The sequence below is a fragment of the Salvia splendens genome, chromosome 22, assembly GCF_004379255.2.
Source record: "Salvia splendens isolate huo1 chromosome 22, SspV2, whole genome shotgun sequence".
NCBI lineage: Eukaryota > Viridiplantae > Streptophyta > Magnoliopsida > Lamiales > Lamiaceae > Salvia > Salvia splendens.
In genome coordinates this window covers 15,594,961-15,612,055 of record NC_056053.1, presented here as the reverse complement: position 1 = coordinate 15,612,055, position 17,095 = coordinate 15,594,961, and the positions used below count along the sequence as shown (strand labels likewise).

Here is a 17,095-nt window from a genome sequence, read left to right as displayed (position 1 = left end):
TGATTGCTATATAGGATTATTAAATAATTCCAAATCAAAGATATTGTGTATTACAATTTCATGTGGCAGACTTACTCTCTGACTGATTGCTATATAGGATTATTAAATAATTAGTCTTAATAATATGTTACCATTACACATTAAAAACCAATGAATCAACATGTATACCAGAGTTGGTCAATAAATGAAGCAGAATAGAATCCAGCATTTTAACTATTGGGCCAATATATTTAGTGGCAGAAAGCTAGCTTTTGAGCCTAGAACACATTTTTTATGCAGAATGGCGGTGGAGAATCCTCAACATGCACAATCTACGCTACATTTATGTTCCATAGTGTATACAATATGGTCTGCTTACGAAGTTTGGCGGTAAAAATAGGTCCAAAAAACTGTGACTTTATATATTTATAGACTCGCTCTATAATAAAAAAATTTGTGGCAAGTCTAGTCAATTAATTATAGAAAGGGGTAAAAATGAGGAAAGAGAATATTTTTACAATTATACCTGTTCCACATTAGTTAATAGTAAATTTTTACGCGTGAGTGTCAATATGGTTGAGTTACTATGTACCAATTTTTTGAGACGGATGGAGTATTAGCAAACTTCAAACTACTCCATGATCTAGACCGTTAGATTTTGAAATTTGATGTCAACAGATGATAAATAACGTCAACAGAAAATGTCAAGATCATAATTTGAACTTTGTAGGAAATATGCGGTTTGCATTTTATCACTACCCTATATATAATTCAAACACTTAAAATAATACCTTGAGACGTATTCCCATTTTTGGATTGTTTTAATATTGTAGAGTCATTTTCGTTTTTGGCAAACACTTCTTTCTCACTCTTATTCTACTTTCTTTTTGTCTCTCATACTTTTCTATTTTTTATACTTTTCTATTTAAATGAAATAAATATATGAGTTTGAAATTGAACTATATGAGGAAAAATGGTACTATGCTTGAAATTATGGAATCCAGGGAATCATATGCGTGTTTAAAAGAATGTGAAATGTATTGATGACCAATATATGATGGAATTCGAAAATGAATGTGATATTTGACATTTATGCTAATTGTGTTGATTATTTGGGAGATATTAGAATGTTGCTGTGGATGATTAATTTATTTGGATGCTTTGTGTTTGAATTTGAATACTGTTGGTTTTTGGGCATGCTCCATTTTTAGGGGAAAGGTTGCCCAATTTTTGTTAGAAACTAATGGAATAAATTAACTACGGAATTATAATAACAAGAGATGATGACTGTAATAGAAACAATATGCAATATGTGATGAATTAAGGTGTAAGTATGTAGTATGATAAAAGGGTATGTAAATTGATATGATATAAGAGGACAACAAGAATAAGTTAAAAATGAACTAGAATGGTGTAGGGGATAAATGAGTAATAAAAATGGTAGCATTGTCATGTGAATGCGAATGGGGAATCTGAATGTGAAAATGCTGATTATGTGATTTTATATGCTATTTGATGAATGATTGTTGAAATATGAGCTATGGATTTCACATTGGAACTTATGCTGAAATCTGTCAGATAATAAAATGTAAAGAAGTATGCGATATAATTTGATAAGTATGCTTATGTATATTATTGAATCTGTGACATGATGGAACTAATAATCTTAATATGATATATTAGGGTGAAATATGAACTTTTGTGACATTATATGTGAAAGGTGGATTATGTGATTTTAAGTATGATTTTGTGGCTTGATGCGGAAAATGAGGATACGCTACGAATAGGAAATGACGTAATGCCATGAAATGACATAAGAGAAACCATGGCGCTTCAGGAGTAAGAAAATCTGATGGAATTTCGAGGACGAAATTCTATTTAGGGGGAATGAGTTGTAATTCCCCAAAACCCACCTTAGATGGAAAAGTGAATTTCCGGTGCTGTAAATCGCCGAAATTAGGGTTTTCGGCGAATAAATTGAAATAAATAACAAAATAAATTCTAATAATTCAATAAATCATGGGATACCGAAATATAAGTCTTAAATAAGTGTTAGAAAGGATACGTGAGCAAAGAATTGAGTTTTAATGAGTTTTAGTACGTTTTTAAGAAAAGTCACCGATTAGGGTTTTTCAGCGAATTTGCCGAGAAATATTAGGAATTTCCATTGGAAGATAATTTATATGGAATCTAGAGATCAAAATAAGTATAATGTGAGTATGATTGAGCAAGAAATTAGAATTAAATCGGTGCTCGTATAGGAAACGCGACAGGAAGGCAAAATGGTCATTTCACATAAAAAATACCCCAAATCTTGTAAAAAGTGAAATGATTAATTATTTCAGCCATGTAATTGGTATTACACGTCCATCAAGTGGAGGAAATATGAAGAAAATTCTAGACTTGGTTAATTAATTAGAATGGTGCCACTTGTACACCTAAAATTTAATAATGAATTTTAGACTTATATAAACTACAAATAATATTATTCCTCTTCCTTCTACTTGAAAACTCTCGGCTCTCTCCCTCTTTGATATACAAGAAAATTTTCTCTTCCATTCTTGATTATGTCTTGAAAAGAATTAAAGGAAAATCAAGTGTAAATGATAAAGTTAAGCTACACCCAAATGTTAGCAAATGAAAGGAAAAAGGATCAGCGAAAGAAGAAATGTCGAACGGAAAGATTTGGAAATAACGTCATCCAGGTAGCATGCTCAACACTTAAATGGCCTAATTCTCTTATGTGTTTTTCCGTGATTATTACGTGACTTATTGTCTAAATAATTTATGATTAGTTATGTGATAAAATATTCATGAAGTAAAATATAAGAATATGATGGATTGTTGATTGATTTGATAATGAAATATGTGAAAAGAGTATACGTTGAGGAGATGGAAATAAATGTGATTAAATGTGATGATGTCTGATCTATCTATCTGTGATGAGGTATGATTTGTCTGTCTGTGTTGATGTATTATTATTTTAGTAGATTATGAGTAACTATGTGATAAAAGACTTATGAAGTAAAACATGAGAATATGATGAATTATTGAATGATTTGGTAATGAAGTATGAAAATGGAAGAATATGATTGTGACTGTAAAGATGGCGAGATGTATACAAATAAGATTTACATGTGAAATATGTCTGATCGATCTGTGATGACGTCTGATCTGTCTGTATGGATTTGTTATGTTGGAAAGCGTTGATGATAAAGTATACTTGTATGTGCTTATGCCCCGTGCTTGAGTGTGTTCTGTGGGTACACTTGGCATGCCATAGGACAGCAGCGCTGCATTATCTGTGATCTCTCATCTTCTGGATAACTGAAGCGAGGATCGTCTGATCTGTCTGATCTACACCCTATGGGTGGTCTGTTCCCGGGATTATCTGTCTGCATCCGAAATGGATGGTCTGATTATCTGTCTGCACTCTAATTGGGTGGTCTGTGCGGAGTCCTCTCGAGGACAAAATCCGCGTCTGTATCTGATTCTGATTCTGATCTGGTCCGCGTACCCTAGTATGTCACTAAGCACATTAAGGGGCCATGTGTGAAATTATGTGATAATGTCGATTGAAATATTCGTGATGATATATGTGACAATGTGTATGACAACATATAAGTTATAATATAAGATTATGTGAAACATCTGTTAAAATTTGATATGATAATATCTTAAACGTGAAAATGGATTTTGTTACATGGTTCTGTTGAGTTTTGTCATAAACATTGAAAATCTGAGACTTGCAGATGTAGTTTATGACATATGTGAAGTTTTGTATTATTATACCCCTCTGATGACATAGTTTGGAAATTTGAATTCGTGGACGAAGATTTGACTACTGGTACGGGTATGTTGATACGTATGATGAGGTCTGTGATTTGTCTATGTTAATGTATGGATATCATTTGGAATATTAGATGCTTCATATGAATGTTGATGACTTCTGGGTTTGATATTGCCTATTGTTGGGTTCATGGTATGTGTTGGTTATAGAAGAGATGCTGCCCAATATATGTTAGAAATTAATAAGACAATAATAATATGATATATGCGGTAATGGTTGGTAAATAAAATAATAAGAATTTAAAAAATTTAAGTTGTATGATTATTGTTGTTAGAGAATTGTGGCTGAAGTGTTGAGTGTTCTCCAGGTTAATTGGATCGGGGATTTCTTTGGATATTTCCTTCGTTTCTTCGCCAGCACTGCATCCACGGTGCGTCACTGATCACTGCTTGCAGCGTTTATGTCCATTTCTATTAGATGTGGCATGTATAGTATTTGAACATTTGCAATAGTTTCCGCTGTGTTTGTAAATAGTGTTGGAACTTTTGCTGATAGGTTAATGAATTAAGTTTCATTTTTAATTGACCATAATTTATGGCACCGTAATTGTGACATTTCTTATTCGACCGTTCGCCGATCGGGTAGGGGGTGTTACAGAACTAGTTACCTCAGGAATCAATGACGGGGTTGATGTTTGGTTGTTGTCACTTTGCTCCCCGTTCTGTACTACAGGATGTGACGGCCCGGCGGGGCCGCTAACCTCATCTGTTGGACCAACTTCTGTGACATGACTTGATTGTGGTTCTCCCCCTGATTGGATTTCCCTTGGCCCAGTGGTAGGCATGGGTGTAGGTAGCCAATTTAGTAGGTCACTGTTCGGATGATTATCTGAAGGTAGTGTCTCCCCCTGACTATTGGATTGGCTATAAAAATATTCTCCCTCTACAAAATCAAAATTAATAGTGGTATGCATCCTTTTTTATTTTTTCCATAACCGAGGAAGACACATTTGAGGGCACATGGGGAAAATTTGGTACGGTCTTGTTTAGGGATGTGCACGAAGACCGTACACCCGAACACCCTAGGTTCTAGAGACAGGGAAGATGGTAGCTCGAAATGTTGGGAAAAAAGGTCTAAGGGTGATTTGAATTCTAGAATCCCCGTGGGCAATCGGTTCATAAGGTAGACCGCAGTGGCAATGACTTCGGGCAAAAAAGATTTAGGTATTTTGGACTCGATTAAAAGGGCTCTGGTAATTTCAAGGATATATCTATTTTTCCTTTCTGCTACCTCGTTCTGTTCTGGAGTGTATGCACAAGATGTTTGATGAACTAATCCCTTTTCCCGAAAAAAGTCTTGCATTTTTGTATTGACAAATTCCCCCCATTATCTGACCTTAAGATCTGAATTTTTTGGTTATACTGAGTTTGGACTAAGGTATAGAATTGGGTGGATTTGTCAAAAACGTCAGACTTATTTTTTATGAAATATATTCAAGTCATACGAGAATAATCATCAATGAATAATCATCAATGAATAATAGGAGCCGGACCCCACACATCAGAATGTATTAAAGCAAAAGGTTTTTTCATTCTCGTATTGTTCAACTTAAACGTGTGTCTGTGGCTTTTGGCTAATAGACAAGTTTCACAATGAAAGGAGTTCATAGAATTAACTAACTTAGGATAAAGCATGCGAAGATATCCTATGGACGGATGTCCTAACCGACAATGCCAAAGCCAAGCCTGTCTGTCTGTCGGTCCGTGAGTCAGCATCGCGGCACTCTGTTGGGCTATCTCGTCCACATAGTACAGTCCTCGTCGCTCAGTGCCACGCCCAACTATCGTCCCCGTCTTGATATCCTGTAACATGCAAAAATTTGGCTGCATTAGTAATTTACAATGAAGCTCCTTAGTCACATGACTGATAGATAAGAGCTTATGCGATAATGATGGGACAAAAAGACAGTTAGATAGGCGTAGAGTGGGCGAGATATTGATAGTGCCGGCCCCTTAGACTCGGGCTAGGACTTCGTGGATTTTGAGATAGTCAGAAAATCAGAAGCATCGAATGACATTGTGTCAGTTGCTCCGCAATAAAAAAAAATCCAATGGATATTTTTAGGGCCTGTTTGGGACATGGAGGAACATGTTAAGGCATCAAATGAATTTTTACAGGGTATAGATGGCAGGTTTTCGAAAAAATGGGGTTCAGACTGGGATTTTTCATTCTTGAGGGGGTAAATATCGGGTGGCTTTAGTTTCTTGGGGTTATTTGTTAATTTGTAAGAGTCACTGGGTATGATTTGAGAGATATTTCTGGCTCAGGGGTCAGAGTGACATTTTGAAGAGTATGGGGGTGCAATTTGAGATGTACTTTTGGCTCAGGGGTCAGGTCGGGAAATCGGGGTAGTTTTGGGGTCAAAATTAGGTTTTTGATTTGGGAAGGTTTTTAGGGAAAAATACCCAATTCCTCCATGAACCTTAACGGCTCCACCGATTGAAACCCTAGCCTCCGCCGCCAAGTCCTCTCCAGTGGGGACTATAGCCGCCGCCATCTGCCTGTCGCCGGTGAGGTCTCCCCGTGTTTTGTTACCTTCTGACCATACGCGTGCCACCGCCGCCGACGCCACGACTTTCTCCCCTGTCACCGATTGATCTCTGTCACCGCCTCCATTCCACAATTGGGCCGATGCTGCCCGCCGATACATCGGCGTAGGTAGCCCGGTCGCCGATTGTCACGGCTACCGCCGCTCTTCCGCCTCCTCCGCTGTTATTTCGATGACCATTTCTCAGTTGGCGAGCCTTCTTCATTTCCTCCCACCATTCAGGGAATCCGTGGAGGTGAAAGCACGTTTCTTTTGTGTGCTTCTTCCCCCCACAGTGGGTGCACACGAGCTTACTTTTGTCCTCATCTCGTCGATAGGATTTTGATGGTGGCGGCTGGTTCTGGGTGGAGTATGTTCGGCTTCGATCGAGGGTTGCTAGTCCGACCCATACTCTGGAGTCTTTGGTTTCAGAGTTCATGAGCTTTTCATTGACGGCCTCCCGTCTGACAATTCCATAGGCTTTTCTGGCCGTTGGGATAGGATCCATGTTTAGGATCTCTCGCTTGATCTTGTCATATCTGTCGTCGAGCGCCCATATGAACTGGTACAGTCGGTGTCGTTGGATGATTGGTTGTATTTCTCGATTGAGGATGGAGTGTCCATCGGATTCGGGTCTCTGCTTTCGATAGAGATCCACAAGTCCTGTAGTTTTTGCCATAGATTTTCCAATGATAAATTTCCTTGTCTCATCCTGTATGCTTGTCTGTGCAGGTCTGATATTTGGAATGGATTGGCGCCGCTTCCGTATGTAACAACCAAGTTTTCCCAGAGATCTTGGGCTGTTTCGTATTGGGAAACCTCGTTTACGAGGCTGGCGTCGATGTTGTTGATGATCCAGTTGAAGCAACAGTGATCTCTCTGTATCCACCTTGAGTAGGCCGGGTAGGTTGGTGAAGGAGGGTCTGACACTCCAGAAATGTGAGATATCAGACCCTTCCCCCCGATCGCCCTCTGCATCAATTTCGCCCATAGGGGGTAGTTTTCCCCGTTGAGCTTGGTTTGTATGTGTACATCTCCCAACGACTCTGGTTGGGGTTCAGTTGGAAATGGCAGTTTTGGAGGTTTTTGAGACATACTTAGTCTCATAAATTCTGCAAATTGTTCTGCAGAAAGGGTGATTGGTTGGCTGGTAATTTGGGAGTTATTGGTTTCGGATTCTGACATCCTGTATGTTGGTTGCTTTTGCAGGGTTCAAAAAGGTCGGGAAAGGTATTCGAGACTATGATGAGACTGCTCTGTAGCCTGGAAACATGACTAATCACAAACAGAAGATTACCATTTATTTGCTTTACTGTTTTGCAAGTGTAATTTCAGCCACCAGACTAATGTTTGTTGTCTAAGTATTTATTACTACTTTTTCTTTGGCATTTCTTTGAGAACAATACTTCCTGTTTAATAGTCAATGAGCTGATCTATGCCATGTAAATAACATTCATCTTCTTTGTGTGTGTGGATGTTCCAATCGAGCTGCAGCTTTCACTTTTACCATAGTATTCTAAATTAAAGTGGTTCTTGCATCCATGTACAATTTATCCACTTTAAAATTGGGTTGTTCTGTCTAGTACCTCCACTTTCCTTCTTATGGATTTTAATCTTTCATTCATTCAATGACAGGAACCTATGCATCGTGCTGATTGGCCGCGGCTACACGTGTTTGCATAATTGTATTGGCTGAAGCGAAACCGGAATGATAAAAATGACTGTGGGATGCTATGCTACTATTCGGTTCAGGAAAGTTTGAGATTCGAAGGGAATGGAATATCGGAATATTAACCAAAGTAAAGGTGACAAGCCAGATTCCCAAGTCAAGGATGTTGCTTATTCTTTCCTGCTCAAGGCCACAAAAAATGGGTTCCTTCTTTCCGTTTCCATTCTTTATTCTCTATTTCGGATTCCTCATTTTTTGCTACATTATTACCTGATAAGCAGAGTTTCTTTTTTTTCCCACCACGAATGATCATATTTCAAAATCTTCTCTCCATCTTTTAGTTTAAGTGTGAAAAGGCCTTCAAATGATTATATTAGTATTGGTTGCTATGATTTTTGTGTTATGGCGTAGGTTCCTAGTATTCCTTATCGATTGATAATACCAGTGGTATATTATCATCAAAGCATCAGATCTTGCAAGTATCTACATAATTTTGCAACTTTTATATGGAAAGTGACTGTAGATTTTTAGCAGCTTAGTATAGGAGTCAATGAATCTGGAGTTTAAATATTTTAATTCAGGTCGCCTATATGGAGTAATTAATTTGCTTAGGATTATTTATTTTGTTGGAGAGAAAATCGGTTAGATTAGTACTAAGATGAAAATAAAGATGGTGCTAAAAAAATGTTGGCCGATTGGAATGTTCTTCGAACAATTAAAGGGCATTTAAAGGTGTTCGAGTGTTAATGCAAATTGAGGTTAGTTGGGATCAAATATTTGAGAAAAAAGTTTGAGATTTGTTGTTGGACTCGTGGAAGAGCATATCTGCATATGCTCGTTCTAATGAATATCATTGTTATTCATGTTTCGTAAATCATAATCTTACTCTTCATCTTAATCACAAATACTATACTAAACTTCTTTCATATGTTCATTTAGTAGCTTACGTTAGGGACTAATTAGCTATTAATTAGAATTGAGTTAGAATTTAGTCTAATAATGTATATTTCCAGTCTAATAATGTACCGTGGCTAATAATGTAGATTTTTAGTATAATAATGTAGCTTATCACAACTATTCAATCTAAGGATCCAAAGACTGTGATTTGTGCTATGTTTTATACTAAGATGGTGTAAGGAGCCACCCTAACACACCCCCTAATGATATATACGTAATAGGGGTATTTTTTAAAAATATATTGTTTGTTCATAAAATCATTAAAAAGTTAGATAAGGATGAATGTATTTTCTTTCCTGAACTTATACATCATTAAAATTTATTTTGGGCCTTTGAATATCGTGTAAGAGCCCAACTTCTTCAATCTTTGAATTTTCTTTTTCTGTGTCAATTTCAAAGAAAAAGAAAAAGAAAAAAGGGCAAATTTGAAGGATGAACAACCACCGTATGACTCTGGAGGCAGCGGCGCAATTCGGTGATGGAATTCAGATGGTTCTTTCTCGGTGGGCTGCACTGCGGATGGCCATCGAAAACGGGTGGGGTGGCCGCGACTCTCTCCAGAAATCGCAGCAGCTCGGCCACAATCTCTTCAATTTCCTCACTCAATCGAAAAGTATTTCTCACTTGAACTGATACTGGTTAATTAATATCTATTCATATGCTAAACAGAGTGTTATTGAGATGGTATAAAAACCTAAGTTTGTTTTAGTAATTGCTGGATTTTATTTGTTGTGAAGATCAAGTGTATATTGATGATGTAGAGGATATACTTTATGAATTCATGGACTCTCTCAATAATGAGATTCAGGACGGCAGTTTAGAGGAGGTATATCATCTTCATCTATTTGCCCTAATTTTGGCTCCTACTAATTACTTCATGTCCATTCATATGTGAAGGCTTAATAACTTCTATTGCTCGAACTTGAATACAATGCTAGGTGTGTAGGATGGAAATTAAAGAGTAAAGCAAAAATTCTCTACTCAAATCTTGTAATTAAGGGGAAAATTACTAGAAAATATAAAGGGAACTAGGATTTCCATCTATCTGATTCTTCTCTGTATTCTCTCATTGCACTTAACCATATGAGCTTAAGATAGTCATATTATATGCAACGAGCCAATATTCAAAATGGAAGCAGGTACTTGCCTTGTGAAGCTAGTTCGACATAAAAACTCCTAAATTCCAATCATGCACAATTTATAATCTGAATAATGAATAATGATTACCCAAGGTGGTTGTAAACAATAGATATCGATATCACCTACTTGATTGAGTTGTTTCATGGTCGATGATAAAGGATAATTAGAATACAAACATACATACTTATCAGTCACCATATTCCAATTTTTTATCTTTGAATTTTTTTTGCGTAGGTTGCAGAAAAGTTTATGGTAATGCGTGAAGAATGTTTAGAAGGTCAGTTTGACTCGATAAAGAAGCTGCGAGAAACAAATGTTCCAAGTGTTTCGTATACCAGGCAGGTAAGACTGCTGCCACTTATCTCCTAAGTTTCTGTGTAACTGTGTTAACGGGAGAAGTTTTAGTATTATGACTTGCGTGGTTAGCCATATCCATATTAATTATGTTATAGGATTGATGAATAGCATTCTGTAACTTCTATTCATGTTACTCACATCAGTAACTTCAATTTTCCTCTCTTTCGATTTCTATTTTGTCAGCCCAACAGCGATGACGAGGAAGACAGTGATGAAGATGATGCAATTATAGAGAATAATATGTCAGTAATGGAAGTTGATGCTCCACAACCACAGCGCCAATTGGATCACAATCTGACTGATATTGTGGCGGATGAAAGTAGCACGAAAGATACTCCTCAAGTTGTGGATGGATGGACTGTTGTTTCAAAAAAGAGTAAAGAGAGAAAGAAGTGATGGATTGATTACATTGGATCGAGCCACTTTAGGTAGGAATATTTGAGTATATGTAAAGACAACATTTTTGTTTGTATTATTCTTAAGTTTTATTGAGTGTTTCAGGATGTTTTTTTGTTCAAATCCTCTAAAGTTATCTTATGTTTCAGGATATTTTTTGTTCAAGTCGCTTTGTTCCTACTTTGCTCCAAGTAAGTAGAGAACGCACATACTGATGCTAATTGTGGATGTCTTATATTTTTCATCATTTTCAAACAAGTTTCTCTTATGTTGAAAAGTAATAGTCCATGAAAGAGCTATTTTGAAGTTTAATGGGAAGACAAGAAATGTAGTACTTATGTAGCATTTTAGTCTAACTAGTATTAACCTCCGTGCTATGCACGAGACATAAGAGTTTCAAATAATGAATACAAAATATAATAAAAATATAGAAAATAAGAACTCAAAGCAATGTGAAGATTTAAAAAAAATGTACTTATCTTCTCTCACTCTAAATGAAGAATTTACTACTCCTTAATGAATGTATTATTTATATAAAATTTTAATTATGATCCAAGTGGAGTAAAAACAATAAAATTAATGACAAAAAGAATATGTGTAACTAAGGACCAAAGAATATAGGTTAATTAGAATAAATATACAAATAAAGAAAATATGTGTGAGTAAAGAAAATTAATAAATATACAAATAAAGAAAACATATTTTTTCTAGAATTTAGTACACATGATCAAACGAATAAAAAATCGCAATTAATAAATTATTTTCATCAAAATTAGATTTAATAGTATGTAATAATATTTTGAAAATTATAAAAAAGAAATAGAACTCAAAGTCGTAGTAGAATAAATTAAAATCAACTCAATTATAACTATGTGTAGTTCTAGTAATTTAAATATAAATATATTTATAAATTATATATCTTGAATACAAATATATATTTATAAATAATTTCAACATATTTAATTAAACTAATATATTATATATAAAATTGAATATTATTATACACAACAACAATTAATGTTATGCAATATTGTTCTTTGTTTGATAATGAACTTTCTAACTTTAGAAACTTTTTTCTCTCTAATTAGGTGGAACTTATTATCCATTAACAATACTTTAAAAACTTTTTCTTTCTATATATCTCATACTTTACCAATTATGCATTAAAATATAAAACAAAAATATTTAAATTATCTTTATAAGGGTAAAATAGACATAAATACCATAGTTAAAAAAATGATGAAGCTTATAAATTTTGATACCAGAATTTATTTAGTAGTACTCCTTCCGTCTCATAAAAGACGTCACACTTGTGGGACGGCACGAGATTTTTAGATGGTTTTGTTTTGTGTGTTAAATGGATAGAGAAAATATAATTTTTATATTAATGTGAGAGGGAAATTTTTCCAAAATTGAAAATGTAACATCTTTTGTGGGACAAAATAAAAAAGGAAAGTGTGACATCTATTATGGGACGGATGTAGTATCATTTTAATAGAAACACTTTAGATTTGTAGCTTTTTAAGAAACTAACATATCAAATGGAGATATAGTTCACAATATAACTGGAAACTTTATAGTAAATCACAATTAACATAAATAATTATGAATCTCCATAAAAAGTGTAATTCTATACATTGTTCTTAAAAACTTAACAAAGAGAAGGTGTAAAAAGTTGTGTACAGTTCATTTATCAATTTGCCCATTTTTATTTTTCTCAAAACCGTAACACCGAAAAAATGATATTTAACGTGCTCCAACTTAACAAAGAGAAGGCGCCAAAGGTTATGTATAGGATTTCACTTTAACAGTTAATATCATCTCTATTCATAAATACTACATTTAAATCAAAAGAATTCGTATTCACCAAATAAATATATTTTTTTAATTGTTCCTACGTATTTATATCAATAACATGTTTCACTTAAAATAACGATAAAATTTTATGCATCTTATTTGTTTTGAATAATATGACAATTTACACTACTCTTTATATTATACGAATCCATACAAACTTTGTAAGTTTATACTCATTTTAGATATTTATAAATTCATCTAATTTCATAAGTTATTCTACAAAGTTGGTATTATTATTTAATTAATTGGAGACTAATTAAATATTTTAAATTGAATACTAATTAAAATATTAAAATATACTTTAGTAAATATTTTAACCAAGTAAATATAAGATGAAACTTAAAATGATTAAATATTTGCATTGTCGTTTAGCTTGCGAGTTACTTCTAAGAAGAAGCATTGCAATAATGAATTTTAATTCAAATAAAAGGTAAATTAAACTCTTAGCACAACTCCAATTTTAACCTAAATTGAAGGAAAATTAATATATAAATACAATTGCATAATCAAAAAAATTTATTTAGAAAAAACATATTATATAAAATTTAATATATAGTAAATAAAACCAAACTTTTAAGACGTAATATTATAGTCATAACACCCAATTTAAAACTCTTCTCAATTAAAACATAAAAGTATAAGCATGTCAACTATTTTGTTATTGGGATTGAATTGTGATCAAATATGAAATTGGTTTCTCAAATTAAAGATTGCCAAATTACAAAATTTGAACTTGAGCTAATATTTTATACAGTTATTATAAATACATAGACTAAAAAACACAAAAATATCGAACTTGGGCTATTTTTCAAAATATTTTGTATGCAAAATTAAGAGATAAAAGGTTAGTTTGTTACGGGCCTAAAGAAAGGCTAATTTCTTACAAACTGGGCTATCATTAAACCAATGCCCATTAAGGTTTCATATGTCATACTACTATTCTGTGGTACATATAAGCTCCCCAAAATTAGGGTTTTTTGCTCACTCTTCTTCGCCTGCATCCGCCATCCTGCCCAAAAAGGTACTCTCCATTGAATCAATCTACTGTTTTTCATGTATTGCATCGATTGAGCTGAAATCTGTTGGTGTCTTCTTCTGATTCACGTTATTTAATTTTTCTGTTCCGTTTTGTTGTTCTTAAATTTGGTTTGCAGCTGCCATCTATATGAAAAAGTTTTATGTATACGTTTTGATCTTGCTAGTATTGTTTACGGTGTGATTTGAGCTTGATTCAAGCGTGATAAGCTGGATTTATGTTGAAAGCTCTTGATTTTGTTGTAAAGGGTAACAGACTTGCAGCTATCAGTTAAAAGTTTCTGATTATGTTAAAAAAAGAAAAGAAATTAAGTTAGTGTAAGCTATCCAGGCTGTGCCGCTTCGCCGCGCTTCCCTCTTTCTCATTCTTCTCTCCTTTCTCTCTCATTATCATGCCACAGCCGCTGCTGTCGTCCGCCGCCGCTCCGGCGATGATTGGGGGTCTGCATAGCCGCCTCGATGCACTCTTTCTCCTTCCTCTTTCTTCTTCTCACCCTTCTCTTTACGTTTCATTTTGCAGATTCAATGTTGCTTTATAATTGTTCCAAATCTTACTTGGGAAGCTATCATTTTATTGGACCAATTTTCCTCCAATGTTGCCATTCTTTATATGACCAAAAGGGTAAACAAAATAGCTTTGCATTTTCCCGCCAAAAGGGCAAATAAGTCTTTTCATTAAACTGACACTTTAGATTTAGTCTAATAATGTAAATTTTTAGTCTAATAATGTATATTTCCAGTCTAATAATGTACCGCGGCTAATAATGTAGATTTTTAGTATAATAATGTAGCTTATCATAACCATTCAATTTAAGGATCCAAAGACTGTGATTTGTGACTAAGATGATGTAAGGACCCTAACGCACCCCTAATGATATATACGTAGTAGGGGTATTTTTTAAAAATTTATTGTTTGTTCATAAAATCATAAAAAAGTTAGATAAGGATGAATATATTTTCTTTCCTGAACTTATACATTATTAAAATTTATTTTGGGCCTTTGAATATCGTGTAAGAGCACACACTAAATAAAACAAAAAGGGCAGCCCTAAATACGATCAACTTCTTCAATCTCTGAATTTTGTTTTTCTGTGTCAATTTCAAAGAAGAAGAAAAAAGGGCAAATTCGAAGGATGAACAACCACCGTATGACTCCGGAGGCAGCGGCGCAATTCGGTGATGGAATTCAGATGGTTCTTTCTCGGTGGGCTGCACTGCGGATGGCCATCGAAAACGGGTGGGGTGGCCGCGACTCTCTCCAGAAATCGCAGCAGCTCGGCCACAACCTCTTCAATTTCCTCACTCAATCGAAAGGTATTTCTCACTTGAACTGATACTGGTTAATTAATATCTCTTCATATGCTAAAACAGAGTGTTATTGAGATGGTATAAAAACCTAAGTTTGTTTTAGTAATTGTTGGATTTTATTTGTTGTGTAGATCAAGTGTATATTGATGATGTAGAAGATATACTTTATGAATTCATGGACTCTCTCAATACTGAGATTCAGGACGGCAGTGTTGAGGAGGTATATCATCTTCATCTATTTGCCCTAATTTTGGCTCCTACTAATTACTTCATGTCCATTCATATGTGAATGCTTAATAATTTCTATTGCTCGAACCTGAACCCAATGCTAGGTGTGTAGGATGGAAATTAAAGAGTAAAGCAAAAATTCTCTACTCAAATCTTGTAATTAAGGGGAAAATTACTAGAAAATATGAAGGGAACTGGGATTTCCATCTATCTGATACTTCTCTGTATTCTCTCATTGCACTTAACCATATGAGCTTAAAATAGTCATATTATATGCAACGAGCCAATATTCAAAATGGAAGCATGTACTTGCCTTGTGAAGCTAGTTCGACATAAAAACTCCTAAATTCCAATCATGCACAATTTATACTCTGAATAATGAATAATGATTACCCAAGGTGGTTGTAAACAATAGATATCGATATCACCTACTTGATTGAGTTGTTTCATGGTCGATGATAAAGGATAATTAGAATACAATCATGCATACTTATCAATCACCATATTCCAATTTTTTATCTTTGAATTTTTTTTTGCGTAGGTTGCAGAAAAGTTTATGGTAATGCGTGAAGAATGTTTAGAAGGTCAGTTTGATTCGATTAAAAAGCTGCGAGAAACAAATGTTCCAAGTGTTTCGTATACCAGACAGGTAAGGCTGCTGCCACTTATCTCCTAAGTTTCTGTGTAACTGTGTTAACGGGAGAAGTTTTAGTATTATGACTTGCGTGGTTAGCCATATCCATATTAATTATGTTATAGGATTGATGAATAGCATTCGGTAACTTCTATTCATGTTAGTCACATCAGTAACTTCAATTTTCCTCTCTTTCGATTTCTATTTTGTCAGCCCAACAGTGATGACGAGGAAGACAGTGATGAAGATGATGCAATTATAGAGAACAATATGTCAGCAATGGAAGTTGATGCTCCACAACCACAATGCCAATTGGATCACAATCTGACTGATATTGTGGCTGATGAAAGTAGCACGAAAGATACTCCTCAAGTTGTGGATGAATGGACTGTTGTTTCAAAAAAGAGTAAAGGGAGAAAGAATTGATGGATTGATTACATTAGCTCGAGCCACTTTAGGTACGAATATTTGAGTATATGTAAAGACAACATTTTTGTTTGTATTCTTCTTAAGTTTTGTTGAGTGTTTCAGTTTTTTTTTTGTTCAAATCCTCTAAAGTTATCTTATGTTTCAAGATATTTTTTGTTCAAGTCGTTTTGTTCCTACTTTGCTCCAAGTAAGTAGAGAACGCACATACTGATGCTAATTGTGGATGTCTTATATTTTTCATCATTTTCAAACGAGTTTCTCTTATGATTGAAAAGTATTAGTCCATGAAAGAGCCATTTTGAAGTTTAATGGGAAGACAAGAAATGTAGTACTTATGTAGCATTTTAGTCTAATAATGTATATTTCCAGTCTAATAATGTACCGCGGCTAATAATGTAGATTTTTAGTATAATAATGTAGCTTATCACAACCATTCAATTTAAGGATCCAAAGACTGTGATTCGTGACTAAGATGATGTAAGGACCCTAACACACCCCTAATGATATATACGTAGTAGGGGTATTTTTTAAAAATTTATTGTTTGTTCATAAAATCATAAAAAAGTTAGATAAGGATGAATATATTTTCTTTCCTGAACTTATACATCATTAAAATTTATTTTGGGCCTTTGAATATCGTGTAAGAGCACACACTAAATAAAACAAAAAGGGCATCCCTAAATACGATCAACTTCTTCAATCTCTGAATTTTGTTTTTCTGTGTCAATT

General features: G+C 34.4%; 2 protein-coding genes and 1 long non-coding RNA gene across 6 annotated transcripts; all 3 read left to right on the top strand.

Annotated features, from left to right (window-relative positions):
• The first annotated feature begins 7,556 nt into the window (after positions 1–7,556).
• Positions 7,557–8,228, top strand: LOC121786403. Its single transcript, XR_006047151.1, has 2 exons — positions 7,557–7,681; positions 7,992–8,228. It is a non-coding gene; the product is annotated as an uncharacterized LOC121786403 (long non-coding RNA).
• Positions 8,229–8,684: 456 nt separating this feature from the next.
• LOC121787013 (pre-rRNA-processing protein TSR2 homolog) lies at positions 8,685–10,928 on the top strand. The gene is made up of 5 exons (XM_042185614.1): positions 8,685–8,783; positions 9,382–9,595; positions 9,720–9,808; positions 10,357–10,464; positions 10,663–10,928. Exons 2-5 carry the CDS (start codon positions 9,415–9,417, stop codon positions 10,873–10,875), a joined length of 591 nt encoding a protein of 196 aa, XP_042041548.1. The 5' UTR covers positions 8,685–8,783; positions 9,382–9,414; the 3' UTR covers positions 10,876–10,928.
• Positions 10,929–13,630: 2,702 nt separating this feature from the next.
• LOC121786134 (pre-rRNA-processing protein TSR2-like) lies at positions 13,631–16,583 on the top strand. Of its 4 annotated transcripts, none has more exons than XM_042184679.1 (6): positions 13,631–13,753; positions 14,288–14,389; positions 14,877–15,081; positions 15,207–15,295; positions 15,845–15,952; positions 16,151–16,583. In XM_042184679.1, the coding sequence occupies exons 1-6, from the start codon at positions 13,658–13,660 to the stop codon at positions 16,361–16,363; spliced, it is 813 nt and encodes a 270-aa protein (XP_042040613.1). In that variant the 5' UTR covers positions 13,631–13,657; the 3' UTR covers positions 16,364–16,583. The 4 variants fall into 4 exon arrangements, with proteins under 4 accessions (XP_042040613.1, XP_042040612.1, XP_042040615.1 ...); XM_042184678.1 differs by having other exon boundaries at positions 14,874–15,081; XM_042184681.1 differs by lacking the exon at positions 14,288–14,389 and having other exon boundaries at positions 13,647–13,753.
• Positions 16,584–17,095: the final 512 nt, after the last annotated feature.

Coding starts and splice junctions, on each gene's coding strand:
- LOC121786134 (XM_042184678.1), top strand. CDS start 13,658: ATGTCATACTACTATTCTGTGGTACATATAAGCTCCCCAAAATTAGGG. Junction 13,754..14,287: donor CCGCCATCCTGCCCAAAAAG/GTACTCTCCATT, acceptor TTCATTTTGCAG/ATTCAATGTTGCTTTATAAT. Junction 14,390..14,873: donor TTCTTTATATGACCAAAAGG/GTAAACAAAATA, acceptor TCAATTTCAAAG/AAGAAGAAAAAAGGGCAAAT.
- LOC121787013 (XM_042185614.1), top strand. CDS start 9,415: ATGAACAACCACCGTATGACTCTGGAGGCAGCGGCGCAATTCGGTGAT. Junction 9,809..10,356: donor AGGACGGCAGTTTAGAGGAG/GTATATCATCTT, acceptor TTTTTTGCGTAG/GTTGCAGAAAAGTTTATGGT. Junction 10,465..10,662: donor GTGTTTCGTATACCAGGCAG/GTAAGACTGCTG, acceptor CTATTTTGTCAG/CCCAACAGCGATGACGAGGA.